We start from the raw sequence: 17,607 nt of genomic DNA, 5'->3' as shown, positions 1-17,607 counted from the left end.
GAGAATAAGAAAACTTTGCAAAACCCACAAAAGTTCCTGAATGGAAATCAAATGCAAACTAATGAATCAAAAACTGTCTTAGGACGTGACTACAAGAATGTAGTGAAGAGCTTTTCTCTCAGGAAGGGCTGCTTTTTATGAATGTGGACATTTCATATTCTGAGGGGACAGATGGTCTTCTTGTTCAAGAAATTGCAGCTGCAATTTTGAGCGTCATGTGCACTTGAAAAGCTATCTGTTATCAAAAATTGTATGTATTTGCCCTTAGTATTAGGTTTGTTTTGACACACAGCTTTATTTGAAATTGAGGGGGAAACCAGAAAATTGCCTCGTCCCAGGCCCCTTTAAATTTTGTTTTCCTGCCTCAAAATATTCCATCAGTTCCCAGCCAGAGACCTTATTTTTGCCTTCATTCTCCAAGAATTTTTAATATGGTTTTTGCTATCATCTGGTATGGAGAGGTTGATGAAACATAGGCTCTATTTTAATTCATGTTTTTAAAATAATTCTTTAGTAGAGCCTTCCTTCCTCATTTTTATCCCCAACACTTTTGGAAAACAAACTGCAAATTTATACATAGAAGGAAAATGTGAGTGTTCTATGTCAGTTGATGCGGTCCCTCAGCACAGTCAGCCTCAAAATAGATTTTTCCTCAGCGTATACAGATTACCACTTCATAACATCAGACAAACCAAGTGTTTTCCCTTCTCCTAATTCACGGAACTCAGTTTCTTCCATTTTGAGTCAAATTATACTTCTTCTAGAGATAAGTTATGGGAAATGTGTGCTACTGTGATGTTTGAAATTGGTTATGAATTTAACAAGGTGAGGAACTTCAAAACTTCTTAAGAGTTAACCGCTGGGACTGTTGGTACATAAAAGGTGCTCAGTATATTCTCAGGGCATTAATTTGCCTATGCTTTATATTCATGGCAGCTTAATTCAAATTAGCCAGCTTAATAGTACATGTGTTGGGTGTCTTTGTGTGTGTCGTGCTATGTTTGCTCTGTGTGGGAAATAACCATAAGATAGGATCGCTGCCTTTCGAGAGACCACAGTCTAGTAGGGGAGGCAGGGTACAGACCAGTGACTGGAAGATCAAGAAAAGCTTGACAGGGAAGATAGGATTGGAAATATTTGGAAGATCTTTCAGGCACAAGCAAGGGGAGGACTGATGTATGAATTAGTGTGAAAGGACATTCTTTCACTCGACCAGTGTGAAATAGTCTCCTGTTTTGTCCAGGCACTGTGCTAGGCCTGGGGAAGGAAGGGTAACCATGAACAAGGTATCTGCATCCCTGTTCTCAGAACTGACTGTCAGATAACCCAGTGACCTATGTGATGGGCAAATGGAATGTGCCATAGCATCTACAGAGATGGCTTGGGGGAGGCTTCCTGGAGGCAATGATGTCTATACGGAGTCCTGAGAGATAGCGATCCAATAATTGGCATAGGGAAAACAGGAGAAGGAATAGGCTCAGAAAAAATGGAGAGACTGAGCTCAGTTTTAGACAGCGTGAGTTTGAAATACCCACTAGCCATTGGGGAAGAGATGTCCATGAAGCGGCTGTTATCTACAGAACCTCAAGTCATATTCTGCAGCCTTCAGTATGGGTCATTGAGTGATCTGGTAAATGTGTAAAACATGGCAGAGTAAAATGTTCTACACATAGAAAAGTCCTCGTGATTCAAGAAAAACAGGCAGGCCTGGCACTGCAGGCAGAACACCCAGCCAAAAGTCCCTTCTGACTCTTTCCCAAGAAAACACAATACATAATGGACTTCATGCTTTTTGCTTACTGTTACGAAATAATTCTGCACGAAACAAAAATAAAGTCTGCCGTGAATTTGATATGGAAAAATAGTAGTATGTCAAAGGCAGAAGAAAAAGAAAGAAAAGGTTTTGGTTTAGGGCAAAGCAGGGTTTAATCAAGAAATTTATTTGTTCATTCCTCACATATTTACGGTGGTCCCCCCACCCCCTGATCTGTGGGGGAAATGTTCTTTTTTTTTTTTTTTTTAAAGATTTTATTTATTTACTTGAGAGAGAGAGAATGAGAGACAGAGAGCATGAGAGGGAGGAGGGTCAGAGGGAGAAGCAGACTCCCTGCCGAGCAGGGAGCCCGACGCAGGACTCGATCCCGGGACTCCAGGATCATGACCTGAGCTGAAGGCAGTCGCTTAACCAACTGAGCCACCCAGGTGCCCTGTGGGGGAAATGTTCTAAGACCCCTAGTCATGGAAGCTTGACACTGTGGATGGTACTGATATATATATATATATATATATATATATATATATATATATACACACACTACATTTTTTTCTATAAATGCATACCTATGATAATGTTTCATTTCTAAATTAGGCACAGTAAGAGATAAACAGCAATAGCTAATAATAAAATGGAACGATTATAATAATATACTGTAATAAAGGTTATGTGAATGTGGTTTTCCTCTCTCTCAAAATCCCTTATCGTGCTATACTCACCCTTCTTCTTATGATGATGTGAAATGATAAAATGCCTACGTGATGAGGGGCGCCTGGGTGGCTCAGTCGTTAAGCGTCTGCCTTCGGCTCAGGTCATGATCTCAGGGTCCTGGGATCGAGCCCCGCATCGGGCTCCCTGCTCGGCAGGAAGCCTGCTTCTCCCTCTGCCACTCCCCCTGCTTGTGTTCCCTCTCTCGCTGTGTCTCTCTCTGTCAAATAAATAAAATCTTTAAAAACAAAAAACAAAAAAACGCCTACGTGATGAGACGAAGGGAGGTGAATAGTGTAGACACTGTGTCTACTAACAGGAGACTAATTAGGCGGCTACTAACCTCCTGATGGTACATCCGGAAAAGGGTCATCTGCTTTCAGACTACAGTTGACTGCCCGTGGCTGAAACCACGGAAGGCCAAGCCATGGATAAGGGGGCCGCTACACTGAGGATCTTCTCTGTGCTGAACACTGCCCTAGGAGCTAACATACAGCTGCAAATTAGACCAAGTCCCTTCCTTCACAGCTTTCATGCTGGTGAGGGTAGCAGGCAATTTCAAAAATTAGACAAATGTATAATGTACGGTCAGTCCAACAAGCAACAGTAAGAACATATAGTTTAGGGATCTAGGGAAGAGTAGACACAAAATGGAGGTAGTGGTCACTCTGAGGCGTCAGGAATTAGTTCACGGAAGGAACACACAAGGAGCCTGAAGGGTGATGTTCCTTTTGTTTCTTCAGAGTGGTGGATTCACAAGTGTTCATTATATCATGTTTAAAAACCTACCTATAGGGGCGCCTGGGTGGCTCAGTCGTTAAGCATCTGCCTTCAGCTCAGGTCATGATCCCAGGGTCCTGGGATCGAGCCCCACATCGGGCTCCCTGCTTGGTGGCAGGAAGCCTGCTTCTCCCTCTCCCACTCCCCCTGCTTGTGTTCCCTCTCTCGCTGTGTCTCTCTCTCTGTCAAATAAATAAATAAAATCTTAAAAATAAATAAATAAATAAATAAATAAAAATAAAAACCTACCTATACATTACATCTTTAAATTTCTAGTTGTGGTAGAATATACATAACATAAAATTTATTATCTTAACCACTCGGAAGTGTACAGTTTAGGAGTGTTAAATACATTTACATTCTTGTCCAACCAATCTCCAGAACCCTTTTCATCTTACAAAAACTCAAATTTTTTTTTTTTTTTAAGATTTTATTTATTTATTTGACAGAGAAAGAGCGAGAGAGGGAACACAAGCAGGGGGAGTGGGAGAGCGAGAAGCAGGCTTCCCGTGGAGCAGGGAGCCTGATGCAGAGCTCAATCCCAGAACCCCGGGATCATGACCTGAGCCGAAGGCAGACGCTTAACGACTGAGCCACCCAGGTGCCCACAAAAACTCAAATTGTATACTTATTCAACAACGGCCCCCATTTCCTTCTCCCCCTAGGCCCCGGCAATCACCATCCTACTTTCTGTCTATGAATTTACTACTCTGGGTACCTCATACAAGTGGAATCATACTGTATTTTTCTTTTTGTGACTGGCTTATTTCACTTAGCACAGTGTCCTTGTGGTAGCTTATGTCAGAATTTCCCTCCTTTTTAAGGCTGCTTAGGGGCACCTGGGTGGCTCAGTCGTTAAGCGTCTGCCTTTGGCTCAGGTCATGGTCCCAGGGTCCTGGGATCGAGCCCAAATCGGGCTCCTTGCGCTGCAGGAAGCCTGCTTCTCCCTCTCCCACTCCCCCTGCTTGTGTTCCCTCTCTCGCTGTCTCTCTCTGTGTCAAATAAATAAATAAAATCTTTAAAAAAAAAAAAAAAAGGCTGCTTAATATTCCATTGGATGTATAGCCCACATTTTGTTTGTCTGTTCATTGGTCCGTGGCTCCTTAGGTTGCTTCTACCTTTTGGCTATCGTGAACAATGCTGCTAGGAACAGATATGGGTATACAAATATCTCTTTGATACACGACATATTTTAAAGAAAAATAAGGCAGAGTGAGGGCACAGAGAGAGATTTGGTAGTAAGGCAAAGCTTTTGTAGAAAGGGTAGTCAGCAAAGGCTTCTTTGAGTAGATGTTATTTGAGCTGAGGCTGAAGTGAAGTGAGGGAGTGAGTCCTACGCAATAGGGGAGGAACCATGCAGAATGAGGGAACAGCAAGTGCAAGGGTCCTAAGGCAGAAGGAAGCTTTGCGTGTTGGAGAAAAGCAAGAAGACCAGTGTGTTTGGGGAGGAGTGAGGCCAACAGATACGGTTTCTGAGTTAGACTATGATAAAGGATTTCCACTTTCTTCTGAGAAGAAACTATGTAAACTCATGGAATGTTGTTTTGTTCAAAGGATTTAAGTGATGCCATTTGTATTCAGTTCTATATTCTGTGCGCTCAGGGCAAAGTGTGTGTCAGCTAGCTCTGAGACTTCTGCAAGCTTTGTGTCTGTGCATGCCAAAGCGACATCGTTCCTTGTCAAGGGGGGAGCTACATCAATGGAAATGAATTTAGTACCACTTTTCCTAGGGCACAGTGTGTCAGATCATAGCTATATACTAAACAAAGTTTCAAATGATTTGTAATGCAGGCCAAAAACCATCTTGGAGAATTGAAGTACTTTCCAGACAGTTAAGCAAAAAAGCCAGTGATAGGGCGCCTGGGTGGCTCAGTTGGTTAAGCGACTGCTTTTGGCTCAGGTCATGATCCTGGAGTCCCGGGCTTGAGTCCCGCATCGGGCTCCCTGCTCAGCAGGGAGTCTGCTTCTCCCTCTCCCGCTCCCCCCTCTTGTGCTCTTTCTCTCTCTCACTCTCTCTCTCTCAAATAAATAAATAAAATCTTTAAATAAATAAATAAATAAATAAATAGCCAGTGATAGTCTAGTAGGGTGATTGCAGAATACTGCTTGTACCTGTTTGTTGACAATCCAGTATCTTCCTCTCCATACTTCAGTTCATAAGCATTCAGTCATAGACTATTAGGGTTGTGGGTGACAATAGAGACCAAGTCCAACTTTGAAGTTCCCAGATGAGGAAAAGTTGAGGCCCCAAATAGTGACATGCTCATGATCTCACAGTTAGAATTGAGACTAAAAATAAAGACTTTTTTTTTTAAGATTTTATTTATTTATTTGCGAGAGAGAGAATGAGAGACAGAGAGCACGAGAGGGAGGAGGGTCAGAGGGAGAAGCAGACTCCCCGCCGAGCAGGGAGCCCGATGCGGGACTCGATGCCGGGACTCCAGGATCATGACCTGAGCCGAAGGCAGTCGCTTAACCAACTGAGCCACCCGGGTGCCCCTCTTTTTTTTTTTAAGATTTATTTGTGAGAGAGAGAATGAGAGACAGAGAGCACGAGAGGGAGGAGGGTCAGAGGGAGAAGCAGACTCCCCGCCGAGCAGGGAGCCCGATGCGGGACTCGATCCCGGGACTCCAGGATCATGACCTGAGCCGAAGGCAGTCGCTTAACCGACTGAGCCACCCAGGCGCCCTAAAGACATTTAATAAATGTCCGCTGCCTCTTGGGGATGACCCATTATGAACAAAAAATTGACAAGAGGGCAGACACTGCTCCAAGTGACATTCTCTATGCACCGGTATTTCCTGAGCCTATGCTTCTCTGGCCCATGCTGCCACTCGCTCCGTCGTAGCATTTTGTGCAGGCTGCCATGTATAGTTGGGAAAATTGGGCTTCAAAATTAATACAACAGCATGAAAAGTCTGTAGCTGAAACTTCAGAATTGGCCCTGTTTTCTGGAATGTTCTTTGTGATCGAGGAGGGGATAAACTTTGAAGTATTCACTGTGCCTTCCATTAATTTTGGAAAACTGCAACATCAGAGACTGTTTTTTTCGTGAAACTTTGTGGCAGGGAAAAGGATTAGATGGCTGTTTAGGATATGTGTTGGAAGCAAACAAGTTAATCAGTAAACTTGAATATTTTATCAGTACATTTTATTATTAAAATTTTAAGAAATAATGACTAGGATGTAATACTTTTGCATTTTTAAGTTTATTCAAATTTAATTCATATTTTACTTTTCCGTGATCCTAAGAGACTAAAAGAGTTATTTCCCATATTTTACAGATAGAAACACAGGCTCAGAGTGATTGAAAGACTTGCTTGACAGGACTAGTCAATGGAATTAAATTAGACCAAATTCCCTTTGAATGATGTTATTATAGCCACAAAATCAAGTGCTTTTCAAACTTTTTAAATCAGTGGAACCCTGCTTCCTAAACTCCATATAAGAAGCAAAGAGAAACTCTTTTTTCCTTAGCCCTGCTACCTTATAGTCCCAGTGGAAAGGGCTGGGTGGAGATTGCCCAGAAAAGACCCCCATGAAGGCACCCTGTGACACTAAATTGTACTCATTCTCAGTTGTGCCTGCTATTTAGAATAATGAACTGTGGCATTTAAGATGTTAAAGTTCCTTCAAAATCATTAAAGATGAATTAAGGTATGAGCCATAGCAATATAAATGTCAATAGTATATTATTTCGTTAAAATTCTCTGAAAACCGCTCATGTATTATGAGATCAGACCCTTTAGAAAAGGAACTATTTGATTAACCAGGACATCCCATTCTCCAACCTCAGCAGATGGCAGAAACTTGCAAGCTGTGGCACTAGGGGGAAAACAATCTCCAGGACAGTCAGGAGCCCTTCAAGGTCTAGTTCCAAGCTCTGCAGGGGCGGCGGCGGGGGCGGGGGTGGTTGGGGGGGTGAGGGCAGGAGGGGATGTCTTGTGGGCGGGGTTCAAGAACTCTAGAGCCAGATAGCTTGTTACAATCCAGGGTCTGCGTTTTAGTAGCTGTGGAGGTAGAGTTACGTGACCCCTGTAAATCGGTTTCTTTATCTGGAGAATGATGATAATAATACCTTCCCAAGATTCTTAACAGTATTAAATGAGAAAACATGTAAAAAATCCTTTGCACATTGACTAGCGCTCTGAAATGTTAGCTTCTCCCTCCCTGTGTCTGGCTTACTTTGAGATCTTAGAAAAGCTATTTAATCTCTAAGTCTTAATTTCAAAATACTTGTAATACCTTCTCAAGGAAGCCATCCTTTAAAAGTTAGCCTTCTCCAGAATTCCACCACTAGGCCCCTTCTCTCTCTAAACATTCTCACCAACCCCGGAGGTTTCATCCAACACTGGTCCATTGATGAGTCCCAAATCTAGACCACCATCCAGGCCTCTCTGCTTAGGTCTGGACCTTCATTTCCTGCCATTTCCTCTATATTTACTGAGTGTTCCACAGGCTCCTTAAATTCAATATGGCTATACCTAGACTTATTAAATCCTGCCCTCTCAAATATGCCTCTGCCTCTTGCCAAAAGGATAGCCACCACCTTTCTCCCTTGACAGACACCCAGGAGTCATCCAGGACCTTCACTCTGTCCTACTTGATTAACACAGGGCCAGTAAGCCCTGTTGAGTCAACCATCTTGATGCCTTTCAAGTCCATCCCCTCTGCCCCCGCCCCGCCCCATGGCCCACTGTACTTCTCACCTCTATTCCTGCGACAGCCTCCTGATTGGTCCTCCCATGAGACTGCTCCCTCCTTCCCCTTCTTCATGTACCAATTCCTTCTCCACACTTCTGGTAGAGTGCTCATTCTTTTTTTTTTTTTTTTTAAGATTTTATTTATTTATTTGACAGAGAGAGAGATAGCGAGAGCAGGAACACAAGCAGGGGGAGTGGGAGAGGGAGAAGCAGGCTTCCCGCCACGCAGGGAGCCCGATGTGGGACTCGACCCCAGGACCCCGGGATCATGACCCAAGCCGAAGGCAGACGCTTAACGACTGAGCCACCCAGGCGCCCCTAGAGTGCTCATTCTAAATCAGAGTTGACCATTGCCATCTTAAAATCTTTCAGTGCTTCTGTATTGCTTTCAGACCAAAATCCAGACTCTTTCTGACATGGGATGTCCTTAGTCTTAAACTTTATGGCCCATCCTCCTCTTGCCCCTCTGCTCTCCTTCTGCGTGAAAGTTAAGCTGCTGATCCTGTGTGTGCCCAACACATCCACGGCTTATCTCTATAACATTAAATAAACTACTTGACACAGAGACTGTGTTTTATTCCTGTATCTTTAATACCTGGCACAGGACTGTCAAACTGAATGAATGGATGGATGGATGGATGGATGAATGAATTCATATATTTCATATATTGCATATACATAAAGGTGTAAAATAATAAATGCAGGTTACAGTGCCTTGTAAGTTACAAAGCATCAGTAGTTGTAAGGGCTTGTTATTCCTGTGTACATAAATAATGCATACTCTGTTTGTCCACATTTTTACACACAGCTCCTGCCAAAGAGTTGCATTTTCTTGTTAGTAATTTGCATATGAAGGCACCGAATTGTATATTCTAGTTGCTAAAAATAGCTCTTGGGTTAATAAGCATACACACACAAACACATTTTTGTAGCGGACTTAACAGCGATAAATGTAAAATCTTGAGTTTGAAGTTTTGCTGGAAACAGGATAGAATTTAATCTTAGACATCAGCATTAAAAATATCTTGTCCGCCCATTTCCAAACCCTAAACAGCCCTCACTCTTTATTAAGTGAACTTGGTTCATATGAAAAGAACTAGCAGGTTGCTCTCAAAGTTCTTATAAAATTATGTATGTAAATTATTTAAATATAGCCCTTTCAAAAATAATTTTAAAAATTAATTCCTTACAGAAAATTCTTTCCTTTCTCCTTTTCTCACTTATTAAAGGAAAAAGTCTTCTGAGGACAAATCGTGTACCGATTTATAGATCGCCATCCTTCCAAAAGCCTCAAGGAAAAGAAATGTTCTCTAGGTACAAAATGGTACCTCCTTTTCCCACTTTCATCTCTTTTAAAGGGCAAGATACAATTGTTTTTCCCACATGTGGAAAATTTACAAAGATAATTATCTTCTCGGCAAAAAAAACGGCACACTCCATTTGAGCCCCCAGCCTCCCAACCTCCCAACCTCCCAACCTCCCAGCCCCCTTGCTCAGCAAAGGACCCATCACTGACAAAAGTGCTGAACAGGAAGATTTACAGGCTGTGCCATGTGGCAGGTACCAGGGAGGCAGAAATCAGTATCTTCACCTTCAGAGAGAGTCTGAGTGTTGTGTATGACTGAGAAGCCAGTAACTGTAATATATTCAAGAAGACCTAAGGGTTTACTTTCCAGTAAGGATGGAAAAAATCTGAGCATGCCACTGTGAGCTTATCGTAATGCTGCTTCACATAAAAAGTTGGTAATTAGTCCCTGAGTGAATAAAGTAGAATAGATGATAAGAGATTGATACTTAGAGGAGAAGCACAAAATGCTTTTGCCAGTCATCAAAATTTAAAGGCTATAGAAAAAGGGTTGGGGATGCCTCTGTCTGTTTACATGCGATTTCCAACTCTGAATTTGCAATGATAGAGTTCATTAACTTGTATTTTTAAATTGTATTAAGATGAAGCTTATAAATTTCAAAGGAGAACATAGAGGGCCAAATGCAGGAGACTTGAAGATCCAGCATAAGATACCGCAGAAGAACTGGTGGGAATTTTGGTCTCCTGTCAATCTCCCCTCTTCTACCATCCAAATATGGTACAGTGGTATTTATACAGGAACTGAACAGCACAGCTCAAAAACATATGATTTCTGAGGACTCCGGAATATGTAATAATTTTCCAAATTCTGTTTTCTCATGTAATTTAATACCAGTTCATTCATGAAGTTTTGGTGTTAAAGAGTCCTGTTATAGATGAATTTAGACTCCCAAGTATGCCAGCCCCCATTCATTACTTAATGTGGAATAGGACTTGATTTATGGGAACACCCCAGAGAAAATGCTTAAGATTTTAAATGTATTTCATATATGAATTTTCACAAAAGGACATGAATACCATGGGGCGCCTGGGTGACTTAGTCAGTTAAGCATCTGACACTTGATTTTGGCTCAGGTCATGATCTCAGGGTTGTGAGATCACGCCCCTCATTGGGATCTGTGCTCAGCTCAGTCTGCTTGAGATTCTCTCCCTCCTTCTCCTTCTGCCCCTCCCCCCACTTTCTCCCAATAAATAAATAAATAAATAAATGATAAAATCTTTTTAAAAAAAAGAATTCCATGAGTATTGTGGGAGCACACTTAAGTTTCTGGACTTTTCCCAAAAAGTAAATACAAATGAACTACATAAAAGAGAAAATTCTGAGTCTTCTGAGAGGTCGTGTCACCTGAGAGGTGGTGTCACTCATCTTCTCTGTTGCTTTTGGGTCCTTGTGAACCATCTCGACCATAGCAGGGAAATTATGGTCTGCCTCTCAGGCAGAGATGCAAGAAATTTAGGAGCTCAGCGACCCTATTCCAAATCCAAATGAGGATGTGGGCACATTTCCCTTAAAGCAAAACTGACCAGTGAAAATCCTCATTGGCAAAACATGTAAATTAAGACTTGATTATTCAGACCACAGGATTCACACAGGATTCTTTAGCCAGAAAACACTGTCACATTTTAAATATTTTATTTCGGGGAGAAATCTATTGTATAAATCAATTTTTGAAAGCCAGTTTCAAATTAGAAAAAGAAAGGAAATTGGCTTATACGATACTTAACAGTTGAATATAATAGGTAATGTCACAGTGATATCCGTCTTGGACAAATACATCAATAATATAAAGCAAACATTAATTGGAGAATTTTCTGGAGATGCTTTGACTAATACAGAGTCCTCACTCCAAGATGCTTACAGTCTACTAGGGAAACGGATGGTTACTAAAGCAATGCAAAACGCTGTGAGAGGAATTGCTAGCTGAAAGTAGAATCAACCAGCAGAGCAATGATCCAGGAACTACTTGGTCAGTAAAAGAGAGTAATTCCATAAAAATCTTGTTCTTTCTTTTTTTTTTTTTTTAACCTTACATAGCTTAAATATCAGGATCATTGATGCCAAATTATAAATTGTCTCTGTAGACATAGAAACAAAATAGACATTCAGTAAGTACCTTTGGGGCAATTAATAATAATAAGCACATAAACCAGGACTAATGATCTATTCTTTTTGTTTTATGTTTTTTAATAGATTTTTTTTTTTCTTAACAGAGTGGCATAATTTATCACAGAAGGTAGAACCTAGGTCTCAAAAAATACATTTATCAAAAAAAAAGAAAGTTTCAAGAACTTTCTAAGACTTTTATTTATCTTACATTTTTTACTGTGCAAATTCTTACATCCTCCCTATTAATTCTATGACTCTTGTTAGATTTCCTTGCTTGTGAGAGTATCTTTCATTGTAGCATAAAATAATACTCCATTTCAGTTGTTTTTCTATAATTGTGTTTAGATCTCTATAACACTGAAAGTGGCTTGTTTTCTTTTTCAACTTCCTAGTCGTATGTAAAAGAGAAAGGTGAATTCTGTCTCCTCTCAGTTGGATGAAGGTAAAAAGAAAAAGCACTGAGAAATTTGCCAAAAATTGAACTATTTTTAAATGATATTCGCTCTCTGCCATGATCCTTTATGAAGGACCCACACACATCACCAAAGTGTGAGCCCTTGAAAGGAGAACATGCACCGCAGGGGACAAAGCTAACACGAGTGTAAATTCTTCTGTCCTGAACCCAGCTAGAGCATATCAATGATATTTCCAATTGTTGACATTTTATAATTTTGAACCAAATGTAACTAAACATATCAGTCTTTTTAAATAAGATCATTTTGGGGGTACCTGGATGGCTCAGTCGTTAAGCGTCTGCCTTCGGCTCAGGTCATGATCCCAGGGTCCTGGGATCGAGCCCTGCATCAGGCTCCCTGCTCGGTGGGAAGCCTGCTCTTCCCTCTCCCACTCCCCCTGCTTGTGTTCCCTCTCTCGCTGTGTCTCTCTCTGTCAAATAAATAAATAAAATCTTTAAAAAATAATAATAATTTAAGAACATTTTAAAAATATTTTAAATCAGATGGAAAATGCTTTATTAACTGTAAAGTAGGACATACATAAAATGTCAGGTGGGCAACAACTTGCCTACGAGTTTCAATGCCATAAGAAGACACAGCGCCTAATAGTGTAGCATTTGTCTGTTGGTACATCTCACTAATAAATAATCAATTTTTTTTATTCTCCCATCTCACTTTGAAATACATGTGGTATCTGGTGCTCACACTATGTACCTATTTCAGTACTTACTCCTCACTGTTTTTAATTTGGGGCAGAGACTTGGAGGATGAGGAGGGGAAAGCATGTTTAATGTGAAGTTATGGCTCAAAATACAAACACTAAAATCATCCCAGACACATTTAAACAACCTTTTTTTGTTTTGTTTTGTTTTTGTTTGTCTTTACTTTTTATTTGAGTAGACTTGACACAGTGTTTCATTGGTTTCAGGTACACAACATAGTGATCGAACTTCTCTGTATGTTATGCTGGGCCCACCCCGAGCGTAGCTGCCAACTGTCGCAACACTAGTCCAGAATCACTGACCATATTTCCTACGCTGTGCCCTTTATTCCTGTGACTTAGTCATTCCATAACTCGCAGCCTGTATTTCACACAACCCTTCACCCATTCTGCCTGTCTCCCACCCCCCCCAAGGCAAGTAAGTAACCTTATTTTAAGAGGATTTAGAGATACCAAAATGGACATGCACATATGTACAGGCTAAGTTTAACAGCCAAGTTCAGTGCCAGAAGTATTGGGTATGAGTTACTCTGGTAACTAGTACTGAGTTTAGTACATTTAACCTTTTAATCATAGTATTATGTGGTTTTCTTCTGAATCATTCTTATTTATTTTTGTCCAATTAGAAAATAAAACAGGGCTGGAGGGGTGCTGCATCTGTTTACTTTCTTAGCGTGGATGTATGTAAACACACATATCTATATATTTTTTTCCAGAGACTTCTATATACACATTATATAAAAGTTGTAGTTAACGTAAATAAACTCCAGAAGAGAAATTCCAACATCACCATTTTCCCCTGTTCATTGTCTGTGTATGTATTTGTATGTCAGTCTGTCTTTTTTTGACTCTCTATTTCTCCCTTTTTCAATATTTATAAGGACCTCTAGGGCAGATGCCTTAAAACAACTGGATGATCACCAGGAGTTAGGCTGCATGAATTGTCCATGTCCATCTTCTCTGTATGAGTGACCCAGGACCAGGAAAAAAAAAGGGGGGGAAAGTAAAGTATCAGACTTTCAAACCACATTCAGGTTAAAGGGCACTGGCCATCCTGGAGTGTGTTCTGCCTAAAGGACAAGGCTTTCATTTGATAAAGATCATTAGTCACTGAGATATATATTTTAGAGAGTTCTCAGTAGCGAATATTCTGTTGCCAGTCACTGGAGTGTACCAGATGTTCATTAGCATAGGCTAGACAAGTCAAAGGCTTTCAGAATCATTTAGAAAATGTCAAACAGAAACAAGAACCCTGTCACTTTTTATTAGAATTAACTACATCATACCCGGGACACAGATTTCACCTTGGGTCAGAAAAATTAATACAGAATCATGTGAATTGTGTAATATACTGGGTTAAGATAGGTCTTTCTCTAGGGACTCATTTGCTGGCAATATATTATGATCCCTCTACTTTAGGAATCCTCAAACCTTTCCTTTTGTAAGATATGAAAAGAGTTGACCTTGCTCAAAATCCATTGGTGTCTAATTGATTTGAGGTATATGCAGAATTTCAACAAGACATTCTTCTAAAGCTCTTTTGTGATCCTTTTCCCAGGAAGCTTGGTGAGTGGGGCTTACTGAATATTCAGCAGCATATAAAGTATGCTTTATGTCAGTAGGAAATACATCCATTAATTGAACACACTGCTGTAGTAAACAGGAATTAAAATTCCATTAAAATATCATGGTTTGTTTTTGCTTTTGTTTTTTAAATCCAGATGTCAAAAACCTTGAGAACTTCCAGCTGGTAGAAGGTGTCCAGGAACAAGTCAATGCCGCCCTGCTGGACTATACTATGTGCAACTACCCACAGCAAACAGAGAAATTCGGGCAGCTACTTCTTCGACTACCTGAAATCCGGGCCATCAGCATGCAGGCTGAAGAATACCTCTACTATAAGCATCTGAATGGGGATGTGCCCTATAATAACCTCCTTATTGAAATGTTGCATGCAAAAAGAGCTTAGGTTCCAACCCCTAAAAGCTCTGCTTTCAAAACAAAAAGAGGTTGGTGGGGGAAAAAAGAACAGGAAGAAAAGAAAAAAAAATACTCTGAACTGCTCCAAGCAACACTAATTAAAAACTTGGTTTAAAGATATTGAGTTTAAAAAGGCATAATAATCAAATACTTAATAGCAAATAAATGATGTATCAGGGTATTTGTATTGCAAACTGTGAATCAAAGGCTTCACATCCCCAAAGGATTCCATATAAAAGACATTGTAACGAAGTGGATTGAACTCACAGATGGATACCAACCCCATATCGGAATGAAAATGGACAGAACAATTCTTGTATATTTAAACTGATCTCCGCTGTGAAGAAATTTAGGAACTGATCTGTGTTATTAATTAGGCTTATACAGCAGGGGATTTGAGCTTACAGAATGCCTCCATGGTAAAGCTGAACTAAAACAACTCAAAAAATCCATCGGCTGCACCTGTAATAGCCCTTCCCTCTTCCTTTCAAGGACCCAGCACCTTCTGTCCTATGATCACGGAATCTGTCCTTACAGACTTGTGCTCAGCCACACCCACTAGTAGCTCCACCAAATCATGAAAAGCCTAATTTTGAATGTCTACGTCTTAGACCTGCAAACAGCTAATAAGAACAGTCTACAATATGTTAGCTTGCCATTTGAAATATGTTCTGGTTTGTTTTGTCATGTGTTCATGTTAAAAAAAAAAAAAAGCAGACAGTATCCCTCTTCTGATCTTATATAAGCATTAATTAATATTAAGGGAAAGGAGTACAAATTTAAAGCAAATGCTCCATAGCTAAAGCAAGCTAGACCTTATTTCTGCTATTGTTACTGAAATGTGGCTTTGGCGTTGTCATTTCATAAAAATTTCTTGCCAAAAGGCTTATTGGGGTACATTTGTCTTTTTGGACCATCCAAGTTTGTAGTTCATTTGAAAATAAAACCTGAAACATATTTTACTGGGATGTCAAATAGTCACAGTGCTAAGTAGTTTAAAATAAAACCGAAGGATGTTAAGCTATGCAAAAAAAGAAAGAAAAAGGTGAGCTAATAAATTGCCTCAAGTCTCCGGCTTGTTGCAGTTGAACATCCCCTAAACATAGAACAGCAACAGTGATTCCTACATATGGACTGGAAAGATACTAAAGCAATTCCAATCTTCCCCAAAAGGGAAAGGAAGAGAGTGATACTAACCTTTCTGAGTCATAGACCAAAGTCTGCTCTAGAACAAATATTGAAGGACAAAGAATTGCAAAACAAACTCTCCAAACAATAGCAGTATTATTGACATGTAATGCCACAGGTATGGAAGTCTTGCCTTATTTCACAATTCTGAGAGGTAGCTGTGCAGATGTGGATCAACATTTGTCTAAAATAAAGTATTAATACTTTCAAGTCAAATAAAAGATAGTGTTTACATTCTTTAGGTCCTGTGGGGGGAGGGGGGAAACTGTGATATTACAAAATAGCTAAAGCAGTAATTTCCTTAATGTTATTTTTCTGATTGGTAATTATTTTTAACAGTACTTAATTATTGTATGTCGTGAGACACTAAAATCAACAATGGGAATCTCATTTAGACTTTGATTTTTTTGAGATTATCAGCGGCACAATCACTTGTAAAAACTGTAAAAACTAAAAGTATCTCCTAGTCCCTTAATTTTTTCATAAATGTTTCAGGCTTTTGAATAGTTTATTTATATTGTATATCATAGTTTCAACTGTAGACAATTATGATGCTAATTTATTGTTCCTTGGTTTCACCTTTGTATAAGATATAGCCAAGACTGAAGAAACCAAATATATGTGTTTACTGTAGCATGTCTTCAAGTTAGCGGAACATAGTTCAGGGACAGAGAAGGGTCTTAATGAATTAAAATCATTCACTTGATTAAATGTCTGTAAATCTTCATAATTCTTACTGTAGTTTATTTAATATCTATTGTAAATTATGTGACTTATAGTTTCCTCTGTTTCCAAGTAAATTTAACGAGGGTAGAGTCTTCCCTGGTTTCCTTTACAAGCGTTGTAAGTTGTATACCAAAGATATTAGTTACTACTTCTGTGTGTACAAAAAGGATTATTTTATTATTTTTTTAATCACCTCTAATATTCGTCCACATGAAGGGTACACATTTGCTAAGCTGAGTGTCCACAGCTTCTCATGCAGTCTCAGTCACCTGTCATCGCAGCTCAAAGGACAATGAAAAACAGCTGATCAGAGTCAATGTCCCAAGCATTAAATAGACTGGCAGCATCCTTACCCTCCCCACTTAAAAACCAAGTTGGCTAGAAGACATGTGGGGAGGAATGGGTGTTGTTAACAGTTACTGAAGTGGTTGCATCCTGCATGTGGAACATGGGTGGCGGCAATTATGAGATTGGTGGGATAGTTAATTGGAGGGTCTTTAACACTGCAAAAAAAAAAAAAAAAAACCCTAAATACCTTGATTCTGAAAGTCCATGTTTTCTTATTTTAAATAATACAGTAGTACTCTCCCCTGAAAATTAAACCTAAGAAATGTCAATTACTGGTATGTTGTTAACCTAGCAAATTCCATCCTAAGTATAGTTAGAAAGATGGGCAACACGGAGATTTACATCCACACTCCTGCTGACATCAAGAACAGAAGTTGATAAACAAGAATGCACCACAGCCAACATCTGTGGCCCATCCAAAGTTGGCAAATGAAATTTCTCTAGTGCTCATTGTTAACCAGTCTGTCACGAGACATTTCCTTAGCAACTGCCTTATCAATTACAGGATTTATTAGTAAAAGCAGACTCAAATATAAACATTTTTGGCTTAGCGTGGCTTATTATAGTTGGTCTATGTTTGTAAACAGACAATCTGTAATGTCTGAACATTTGTATTACAGATCTGCAGCTACCTTGGACCTGAATCCATGCAATGTTTAGAGTGTGAAGTCGGTTACTTGTTGGCGTTTTCTTACTGTATCAGTGAAATACATATTGTCATGTCAATTCTTGCCAGGAATTTCTCGACAA

General features: G+C 39.9%; 1 protein-coding gene across 4 annotated transcripts in view; it reads left to right on the top strand.

The window, feature by feature from the left end:
• The window catches only part of NR5A2 (nuclear receptor subfamily 5 group A member 2), a 126,246-nt gene extending 110,408 nt beyond the window's left edge, over positions 1-15,838 (top strand). For all 4 annotated transcript variants that reach the window (XM_035010377.1, XM_035010380.1, XM_035010378.1 and 1 more), the window contains one exon: positions 14,337-15,838. In XM_035010377.1, coding sequence (XP_034866268.1) covers positions 14,337-14,584 — 248 coding nt within the window. In that variant the 3' untranslated portion in view covers positions 14,585-15,838. The remainder of the gene's footprint in view (positions 1-14,336) is intronic.
• Positions 15,839-17,607: the final 1,769 nt, after the last annotated feature.

Source organism: Mirounga leonina, unplaced genomic scaffold (genome assembly GCF_011800145.1).
Source record: "Mirounga leonina isolate KUSES-001 unplaced genomic scaffold, KU_Mleo_1.0 Mir_154, whole genome shotgun sequence".
NCBI classification, from domain to species: domain Eukaryota; kingdom Metazoa; phylum Chordata; class Mammalia; order Carnivora; family Phocidae; genus Mirounga; species Mirounga leonina.
Note: the sequence above shows the minus strand (reverse complement) of the source record. Positions and strands in the feature narration are given on the sequence as shown.